The sequence below is a fragment of the Elephas maximus genome, chromosome 18 (genome assembly GCF_024166365.1).
Source record: "Elephas maximus indicus isolate mEleMax1 chromosome 18, mEleMax1 primary haplotype, whole genome shotgun sequence".
NCBI classification, from domain to species: domain Eukaryota; kingdom Metazoa; phylum Chordata; class Mammalia; order Proboscidea; family Elephantidae; genus Elephas; species Elephas maximus.
This window is the reverse complement of record NC_064836.1, coordinates 29,444,030-29,455,222: the sequence shown is the minus strand read 5'-3', so window position 1 is coordinate 29,455,222 and position 11,193 is coordinate 29,444,030. Positions and strand designations below refer to the sequence as shown.

Sequence of the window (11,193 nt, the reverse complement as noted above, 5' to 3'; positions counted from 1 at the left end):
CTTTTAAACTAAATTTATTTAAGCTTTTAAAGAGTCAGTCTTAGATAGAAGATAAATTAACATACATGTTGCATACTGTACCAGGGCAAAAAAAAAAAAAAAATTAACAGGTGGTACTTGAATGACTGAACCGTAGGAGAAACTCTCCTAGAGTTTATGTTTTCCAGAGAAGCTCTGAGTTCCCTGAAGGCAGAGAATTGCCCATCTTTTTATCACTGTGTCCATGGATCCCAGCAAAGTACCCAGAACAAAATAGGTGCTCAATAAATACTTGTAGAATCTACAAATAACTGCTTAAGTTACTAATTTCTGTTTCTGTTACCCTTTGAGGGCAGGAACTATGCTTATTAACTTTATATTCCTGGAACCTAGCAACTGCAACAGTATAGGTGCTCAAATGTTTATTGAACAAATGAATAAAGTAGGCTTGAGCTATGGGTTTAAGTTGTGATTTAAATGTATACCTCTCAGATTAATTTCACATTGCGAAAAGTAGCTGAAGGAATGATTGTGCAATCACTATCTTCTGTGTTAGTTATTTTAATGAAATGTTGCTATAATGAGTTTTCTGTAGGCAATATTACTGTTCAAATATTGAGTTTAAATATAACTGGGGCCCAAATTCTTGATAGTAGATTAACAAATGAAAATTACACCAAACCTAAGAAGCTGGAAGTTGATATAGACACCAGAGTCACATCTTTTCCATCTTCATTCTGGAATTTCTGAGTAACAGTGTTCTGGTTTGGTGAGTGTTTCCTGAATCACACTGTTCTTTAGTTCATTCCTGTATTGAGCACTGTGGCAAATCCACTGCGTGCCAAGCACTGAGCTATATGAGAAGGATACAGAAATGATTAAAACCAAATCACTGCCTTTGAGAAGCTTACAGTTCAGTACAGGAGAGAACTTTAGGCATATTATTATTACACAATTAAAAGAGCTATATCAGGAATGATGACAGTGCTTGGGAACAGAAGAGGAGTTTGCAATTTGAGTTCTAAAGAGTTAATTAGCTCCTAAAACAAAGGAAACAAAAATCAAATCAACTGTCTGTTAAAGAATATAATAGAATCCAGAATTCTACAACATAACCTTTGCAATATTCAAGTGCAATCCAAAACTACTTGACATATGAAGATCCAAGGAAATGTAATTAATTCTCAAGAGAAAAGACAATCAACAGAGATCAAACACAGGTGTTATAACTAGTAGTTTTGAATTTTGAATGAGCTTTTGAACTAAATCCATTGACTTAAAGGAAAATATGCTAGTAATAAATGAAAAGATAGAAAATCTCAGTATAGAAATAAAAACTATAAAAAAAGAACAAAATGGAAATTCTAAATTGAAAAACACAATATCTGAAATAAAAAAATCACTGGATATGATGAAGAGCAAAATGGAAATGACAGAGAAAAGAGACAGTGAACTTGAAGAAAGATCCATAGAACTTTTCAGTCTAAAAAACAGAAAGAAAAGATCAACAGAACTTCAGGGACCAGTAAAAGAAAAAGCAAAAGGTCTAACATACATGTAATTGGAATCTCAGAAAGAGAGATAAGAAAGATTGTAGCAAAAAAAATTTTTAATAAATGATGACTGAAGTTATTCCAAATTTAGTAAAAGACATAATTGTACAGATTCAAGGAGCTCAGGAAATCCCAAGAAGGATAAAAATGGATAAATATGAAGCAAACCCATCATAGCTAAATGCAGAAAACAAAAATAAAGAAAATACTTTGAAAGCATTAAGAGAAAAATGACACATGACATTCAGAGGAACAAATATTTAAATGATCGGTGACTTCTCATCAAAAACACTGGAGTCCAAAACCCAGTGGAACAATAACTTTAAACTTCTGAAGGCAAAAAAAACCTACCAACCCAGAATTCTCTATCCAGTGAAAATATTCTTCAAAAACTGAGGGTAAAATAAATATATTTTCAGAAAAAAGAAACCTGGGAGAATGCATTGCCAGCAGAACAGTACCACCAGAAATGCTAAAAGAAAATGTTCAAGTTAAAGGAAAATGATATAAGATGGAAACTCATTCCATAAGATGGAATGAAGAGCATCAGCAATGGTAAATATCTGTGTAAATATTATCAACTTGGTGAGCTGGGAACTACAGTACCAGGTTTCCTTCCGTATATGAGTCCATGTTAGAGTTGGACAAAAAAGGAAATTCTATATTTCTGACATAGAAAGGAAGCAGTGGTCTTTACTTTCTGAAGGCCTTATTACAGTCATATGTGGTGACTGAGGAAGAAATAACTCAACCTTGGTTTACAGATGGTGCTGCATGATATACTTGCCACAAAGTGGATATTTGCAGCCCTACAACACAGTGAAGGACAGAGGTGAATGGAAATTCTCCCAGTTGAGAGGACTGAGACCACTGCACCTGGCTGTTCATTTTCCCTGGAAGGGGAAATAGCCCAAGGTATGGACCTATACCGATTAATTGGCAGTGGCTAATGGTTTAACCAAATGGTCAGGGACTTGGAAGAAACACAATTAGAAAATCAGTGACAAGCTGAAGAAAATTGAAACAAATCCACGAGAGCTAAAGTACAACGTTGAGTATATCCCACCTGAATTTAGAGACCATCTCAAGGATAGATTTGATGCATTGCATACTAATGACTGAAGACCACATGAGTTGTGGGATGACATCTTAGGCATGAAGAAAGCAAAAGGTCATCAAAAAGACAGAAAAGAAAGAAAAGATCAAAATGGATATCAGAAAAGACTCTGAAACTTGCTCTTGGTAGAGTTGTTGTTGTTAGGTGCCATTGAGTAGGTTGAGATTCACAGGGGCCCTATGTACAACAGAACAAAACACTGCCTAGTCCTACATCATCCTCATAATCGTTGAAAATACAGTAACTAAAGCAAATGGAACAAATGATGAAGTAAAGGAGCTGAACAGAAGATTTCAAAAGGCAGCTCGAGAAGATGAAGTATTAATAACGAAATGCGCAAAGAGCTGGAGTTAGAAAACCAAAAGGGAAGAACGTGCTTGAAATTTCTCAAGATGAAAGAACTGAAGAAAAAATTCAAACCTCTAGTTGCAATCTTGAAGGATTCTATGGGCAAAATACTGAATGACACAGGAAGCATCAAAAGAGACAGAAGGAAAACACAGAGTTACTGTACCAAAAAGAATTGTTGGCGTTCAGCCATATCAGGAGGTAGCATATGATCAAGAACTGACAGTTCTGAAGGAAGATGTCCAAGTTGCACTGAAGACATTGGTGAAAAACAAGCATCCAGGAACTGACAGAATACCAGCTGAGAAGTTTCAACAAATGGCTGTAACACTGGAAGCGCTCACTAGTCTCTGCCAAGTGTCTTAGTTATCTAGTGCTGCGATACCACAACTGGATGGCTTTAACAAACAGAAATTTATTTTCTCATAGGTTAAACCCAGGAGGCTAGAACTCCAAATTCAGGGTGCCAGATCTAAAGGAAGGCTTTCTCTCTCTGTCCTCCCTGGAGGAAGGTCCTTGTCTCTCCTGAGTTTCTGCTTCTGGGCAATCTTCATGTGGCTTGTCATATCTCTTCCCCCCTTCTCTGCTTATTCTTTTAATCTCTTTTATATCTCAAAAGAGATTGACTCAAGATACGACCTACACTAATCCTGACTCATTAACATAACAAAGACAACCCATTCCTAAATGGGATTACAACCATGGACATAGAAGTTAGGATTTACAACACATATTGTGGAGGGACATAGTTCAATACATAACACCAAGAAATTTGGAAGACAGCTTCCTGGCCAACTGACTCGAAGTGATTCATATTTGTGCCCATCTCAAAGAAAGTTAACCCAACAGAATGCAGAAATTATCAAGTATCATTAATATCATGCATGTAAAATTTTGCTGAAGATAATTGAAAAATGGATGCAGCAATACATTGACAAGGAACTGCCAGAGATTCAAGCCAGATACAGAAAAGGACGTGGAACAAAATACCATTGCTGATATGAGATGAATCTTGGCTGAAAGCAGAGAATACCAGAAAGGTGTTTACCCGTGTGGATCATAACAAATTATGGATAACCTTGCTAAGAATGAGAACCCCAGAATACTTAATTATGCTCACACAGAGCCTACACATAGACCAAGAGGTAGTCATTCAAACAGAACAAGGAGCACTGCTTGGTTTAAAATCAGGAAGGGTATGTGTCAGGGTTGTATCCTTTCACTGTACTTATTCAATCTGTATGCTGAGCACATAATCCAAGAAGCTGGACTATATGAAGAAGAATGGGGCATCAGGATTGGAGGAAGACTTATTAACAACCTACAATATGCAGATGACACAAACTTGCTTGCTGAGAGTGAAGAGGACTTGAAGCATTACTGATGAAGATCAAGACTGCAGCCTTCAGTATGAATTACATTTCAACATAAAGAAAACAAAAATCCTCACAAGTGGACCAAGAAGCAGCATCATGATAAATGCATTGTCAAGGATTTCGTTTTACTTGGATCCACAATCAATGCCCATGGAAGCAGCAGTCAAGAAATCAAACAATGTACTGCACTGGGCAAATCTGCTGCAAAAAAAAGTCTTTAAAGTGCTAAAAAGCAAAGATGTCACTTTGAGGACTAAGGTTCATCTGACCTAAGCCACGGTATTTTCAATCGCCTCATATGCATCCAAATGCTGTAAAATAAATAAGGAAGACCAAAGAAGGATTGATGCCTTTGAATTATGGTGTTGTCAAAGAATATCGAATATACCATGGACTGCCAGAAGAATGAACAAATCCGTCTCGGGAGAAGTACAGCCAAAATGCTCCTTAGAAGCAAGGATGGCAAGACGTACTTTGGTCATGCTATCAGGAGGGAACGGTTCCTGGAGAAGGACATAATGCTTAGTAAAGTAGAGGATCAGTGAAAAAGAGGAAGAGCTTCAAAAAGGTGGATTGACACAGTGGCTGCAACAATGGGTTCAAACAGCAATGATTGTGAGGATGGCACAGGTATGGGCTGTATTTTGCTCTGTAGTACATAGGGTCACTATGAATCTGAACCGATTTGACAGCACCTAACGACAACAAAATCTGGAAATGTATTTGGCTAGACCTCTCTGGGAGGCACAGAGTAAAAGGATATAAACATTTGCAAAAGAGCAATCTTAGCAGGGAGGAATAATGAAATAGACAAGATGACCTAGTCTATGGATGTCAGTTAGCCTCTTCTGGTACCCAGCCCTGTTTTTGCCTGAGGGCCTCATGACCAACGTGGTCATGTAAGCAGAACTGAAGGTTATGCATAGGTTCAGCAACCTGGGCTTTCACTTACCAAATCTGACCTGGCTCCAGCCACTACTGAGTGCTCAACCAGCCAAGAGCAGAAACCAACAATGAACCCTCAATATGCTATCCTTGAGGTACTCAGCCAGCCACAAGGTGTCATATGTATTAGTTTGGATCACTTCCATTATGCAACGGGATAGCATTTTGGTCTCACTATAATACCGTATTTTTACTCAAATAATGCACTCATTGTATGTTTTTTGCCAGATGCGCAACCCTCCCTCAGTATTTTTGTAAGTGAGCTTGCTGGACGTTATATGTGTAGGCGTGTTATTTGAGAAAAATACGGTAGACACTTTGTGTATGGGTTAGTCTTTCCTGCCTGCAGTGCTTCTGCCAAAATCACTCTCTCTAGACTCACAGAGTGCCTTATTTAATGTCCTGGTATTTCACATAGTAGATTCTGACCAGGCAATTTTACAGCACATGAAGTACAACAATGGACTCATGCTCATGGAATTCCCTGGTCTATCTATCATCCTGATAGAGCAGTGGAATAGCTTTTTAAAGACTCAGTTGTAGTACCAACTGGGTAGAAACACTTTATGGGGCTCCAGGATGTGGTATATGCTCTAAATTTATCAAGGTGTTGTTATTCCCATAGTCAAGACTTAGACATCTAGAAATCAAGGAGGGAAAAGGGGAGTGGTTTCTTTCACTCTTACCCTTAATGATCCAACAGCAAAGTTTTTGCTTACTGTCCCCATAATTTTGGATTTGGTAGTCTATCAGATTTTGCTTCTATCAGAGGACACAACAATGGTTCCATTTAACTGGAAGCTGAGACTGAAACCTGGATATTTTGGGCTTCTCATGCCAATAAACCAACAGAAAAAGAAGAGGTTACTATACCAGCTAATGCAATTGATTCTGACTCTCAAGTGGAAATTGGATGGCTACTACACAATGGACACAGAGGAAAGTATGTCTGAAACACAGAACATCTGGGGTGCCTCTAGCACTCTCATGTCCTGTGATAAAAGTTAATGGAAAACTACAACTCAATTCAGTTGCAGATTGGACTATTGTGATTCATAGAGTTTTCATTGGTTGATTTTTGGATGTAGATTGCCAGGTCTTTCTTCCTAGTCTGTTATAGTTTGAAAGCTCTGCTGAAACCTGTTTAGCACTATACCAACACGCAAGCCTCTATTGGCAGATGGGAGGTGACTGTACATGAAATGCATTGGCTGGCAATCAAATCAAGGACTCCCTGCAGTGTGATGGATTGCTTTTGTGTGCCCTTTCTAGCCATGGTCCTGTAACGCCCACCCAAGTGATTGGGTGGAACTGTGAAAATAAGGTAGTTGTAGCTCACCAAGGGGATTGGTCAGTTTTGCCACCCCACTGGGTTTGAAATGAGCCACCTCAGAGGAAGGAAAGAGGATTCTACCGCCACCAAGGAAGAACAGCCAGGAGATAAGAGTGTGTCCTTTGGACCTGGGGTCCCTGTGCTGAGAAGCTCCTGGAACCATGACACCAAGACAGAGAGCTGTAAAACTGAAGGCAGCAGAGACCCAGCAGCAGACTTGGCAGCAGAGACCTGGCAGCAGAGAGCCAGTAGCAAGAAATGGCATGGTGGGCTTCCCGGTCCATAGAGAGAGAAAGCTGAGTGCCTTTGGGCAGAGGCTAAGAGACAAGGAGAGGTGTGTCTGTGAGCATGGCTGGGAAGAGGCTGCCTTGATGGAAGAATTGTATCCTGAGTGTACCCGAGCCTGAATGGTAACAGTTACTTCCCTAACACCATGATCATGAGTATTGCTTGTGAGTTCTATGTGGCCATTACACTGGATTATCAAACCCAGCAGAGAAGTAGAGAGTGCCATGAGAGGGACAGTTGGTCTCAGAATTGGTAAAGATGGTGAAGAGAGGAAGCATGCCTGACCTCTGCCTCATAGGAATCAGCGTTGGGCTGTTGATCTTGATTCTCCTTCCCCTTTGTGAAGTTACAAGAGGTCAGACACCGCCATTTTTACAGTTGGTGTCAGAAGTGGGATTCTTTGTAATGGTTCCAGACTCATCAAATCGTGGGACATTGTAAGAGAAAGAAGGAAGGGGCTTGGGAAGTGAAACTTTTGATTCTTAGATGGTTACTGTGGTTTTTGTTACCTGTAACAAAAGCTGAAGAGCTGCAGATGAAGTGTCCTGGAGCCAAAGCCAGGTCAGATAAGCAGAATGATTGATAGGAAGCCACCCAGGCAGAGGCCCAAGGCATGTGCATATGAATGGGAAGATAGTCAAGGGGTGGAGAACAGAAGATGAACAGAAAATGAAGATGAATGTTTTAGAAAAGATTATATGTTTAACTGACTTTACAATGGACACTGTGGAAACCCTGGTGGTGATGTGGTTAAGAGTTCATCTGCTATCCAAAAGATTGGCAGTTCAAATTCACCATACGATCCTTGGAAACCCTATGGGGCAGTTCTAGAGTCAGAATCGACTCAACAGCAATGGGTTTTTGGTTTATGGATACTGAATGTTTCCCCTACCTAGTGTTGTATTAAAAAAAAAAAAACAAAAACCCATAGCTGACCTAAATATACGATAGAAACGAATACTGGGTATTATAGATTACAGACAGCATGTAACTCTGCCTTTGGCAAACACTGGATTGCATATGCTAAAAGGGGAACTAGGATTCGCCTGAGGGAAATGCAGGCTATTAGAATGCAGTAGCCCTGTGTATGGTCGGGGGGCTTAGGTCGAAAACCTGAGCCCCACTCAGATTTTCCATTTGAGGAAAAGACATGCAGAACCACCCAGAACTACTGAGAGGGGAGGCATGTCTGACCTTTGCCTCATAGGAATCAGTATTAGGCTGTTGACCTTGACTCTCCTTCCCCTCTTGTGAAGTTAGAGGAGGTCAGACACTGTCCCCAAGCTGTTTTTACACTCCCCAATGGAAGGCAATAAAACTGAGGTTCAGAAAGGTTAAGAAATGTGTCAAAAGTAAAACTAGTATCAAAACTAAGGTTTCTCTGACTCAGAATATCTTATACTTTCCAATATATTATGTGGATTCTCAATAATAATATGTCAGCCTCTTTCCTTTTGCCTTGGTGCACCGCTCAAAGCAAGATGGGTCACCAGCAACTCTGCTGGAGCCACCCGAGAAAATCCGGCCAGCTTCCTGCTCTTGCCGTGTGTGCCCAAACTGGACAGTCTGATCCAGAAATACAGCCTCGATATGTGCCACCAGTGTATCCATCAGTATGTGACAGATGTATGCTCCATCAAGTTGGACTAAGTGATCTTCCTTGAATGGATTATTCAAGACATCTACCCAACAAAAGAAACAATGCAAAACTCTTTATACATAAAATTAAAAAATCTTCAATCAAAAATAACAATAATATTTCAAATTCCAGATACTATTCTAGGTACTTTATACATAGTGTTTCTAATTCTTTCAACAATATTTGAATGAATGCATGATTATCCTATTTTCTATACTGAAAAAACTGGGAACTTCTCCAAGGCTATACAGTGAAAAAGTTGCCTGGTATCTGAACCAATTCGACCTGCCTCCGGAGTTACCTTGACCTGCTCACCCTGCTACCTTGGCTTTCAAAGAGGATCAAGTGATTCTCCCTCCTTAAATCTCCCTGAACACTCCTCATTACCAAATCCCTTATCACATCCAGTGAGGCTCCAACTCCCTCACCCACCCTCACTTCCTCCTTTCCTATCTGCACCCCGTGCTCCAGGCCTGGTGAGCATCTGGCAGCTCCTCAAAAGGACACACTCTGTGCTGTTCTTCATGCTTAGAATTTCTTCCCTCTCTAACCTCTCACCCACCACCTTTTGGGGAGAGAGACCTTATTCACGTCTCGACCCTCAGTTTCAACTTCTAACTCTAGGAAACAACACTTCTCAGACCCAACCAAGCTAACTTCATCTTTCCCACTCTGTGCACCTAATGTTCACATCACATACCTCTACTATTGCACTGATCCTATCAAAGTGACATCATTAATTTACAGCTCGTACCACACGTGGGTTTTTTATTTTTTTTTTTTTTACCACACATGGGGAAACCCTCGCGGTGTAGTGATTAAGTGCTATGGCTGTGAACCAAAGGGTTGGCAGTTCAAATCCTCCAGGCGCTCCTTGGAAACTCTATGGGGCAGTTCTACTCTGTCTTATAGAGTTGCTATGAGTCGGAATCGACTCGACGGCACTGGGTTTTGGTTTTGGTTTTGGTTATTTTTTTACCACACGTGGAGTCGCCATGAACTGGAATCAACTCAACAGCAATGAGTTTGGTTTGGTTTTTGGTTACTCTCTAACCAAACATTGACCTCCTCCAGATGCAGCCTTCATCTTTGTACCTGTCATACCTACTACAGTGCCTGGCACATCATTGGTGTTCAAGAATGAATGAATGAGTGAATGAGTGAGTGAATATGGAGGGTATATAACAATCTTCCACAACGGGACATAAAGCTTCTGAAAATGACGTCCAGGGGCACATGCTATCAGGAGGGACCAGTTCCTGGAGAAGGATGTCATGCTTGCTAAAGAAGAGGGTCAGCAAAAAAGAATACCCTCAACGAGACGGACTGGCACAGTGGCTGCAACAATGGGCTCACGCATAACAACAATTGTGAGGATGGCACAGGATCAGGCAGTGTTTCGTTCTGTTGTACTAGGGTCGCCACGAGTCAGAACTGACTCGACGGCACCTAACAGCAACAACAAGATTAGATACATCTTGTTAGAGCCATGGATGAGTAACGCCAGAAACCTGGGAGTGAGGAATTGGCTTGATCTCAGTATCTAAGTCAATTAATGGGCCTGAAATCCAGCCAAGACTCTTCTGTCATTTTTCAAAGAAAATGCTGGAAAAGTTTCATAATAAAGTACCTTAAAGACAACTATCTATTCCACAAGGTATTCTCATCACCTATGTATAAAAGAATCAGATGTGTGATCTAATTCCTTTTCCCTTTTGCTGTCCCTGAGTAATACAAAATGGAGTGGAGATCTGGCAGTTAACCAATAAACTTGATTGTTGTAAACAGTCAAATTAGATAATTAATGATCATGTTTGCCAAATTTCCACTTCACTTTATGCTGGGTAGATGCAGCCCTGTGGCTACAGATAAATTTACAAACAAATTGCCCAGTTCTCCTAGTGAACCCTTCCATATCTTGAATCTCGAGTCTTCCATTACCCCTTCTGGCTCTTCTCCATCATCTTAGAAAACAGCTAGAGAAATTGGAATGCTCACAGCACTGGAGAGTTACCCGCACAGCTGGTTCTGGAAGAAATCAGTAGCCTCAAGTTTGGCACATCAGCCCAGCCTGAGATTCTGACCCTGCCTTTCCTTTCTATATGAGCACCTGACAAGTAACTGCTCCATCCACCCTTTGCCACAGGTGCCAAGAGCAGTGGAGACCCCCTCCTGCAGGCCATGAGCTGAATAGGACTTGTTGAAGAATCGATGTCCTTCCTGGCTGGATGATTAACCAAAAACCAAACCTTCTGTCATCAAGTCAGTTCCAACTCTTGCTTATCCCACATGTGTCAGAGTAGAACTGTGCTCCATAGGGTTTTATAGGGCTGAATTTTTGGAAGTAGATCACCAGGTCTTTCTTTCAAGGCACCTCTGGGTGGACTTGAACAGCCAACCTTTCGGTTAGCAGCTAAGCCTATTAACCGTTTGTTCCACCCAAGGACTCCCTTTGGGTGGTTACCTCCTGCCATTTTGCATGTTGGGTGAAGCCATGTTTGTTGCTCCCCCAAGGTCCTTTTTGGCCTCTGTTGGGTACGTAAAAGATTAAGTGACACAGCTTTGACATTTCTAGATTAAAGCCTAGAGGTCCAAAAGAAGTACACTTTTGCAGT

At 40.7% G+C, this 11,193-nt stretch overlaps 1 protein-coding gene across 1 annotated transcript; it reads left to right on the top strand.

Annotated features, from left to right (window-relative positions):
- The first annotated feature begins 8,420 nt into the window (after positions 1–8,420).
- On the top strand, positions 8,421–8,589 carry LOC126061435 (40S ribosomal protein S29-like). Its single transcript, XM_049857979.1, is given in 3 exon segments — positions 8,421–8,466; positions 8,469–8,495; positions 8,498–8,589. Coding segments are annotated over 3 exon segments (165 nt in total).
- Positions 8,590–11,193: the final 2,604 nt, after the last annotated feature.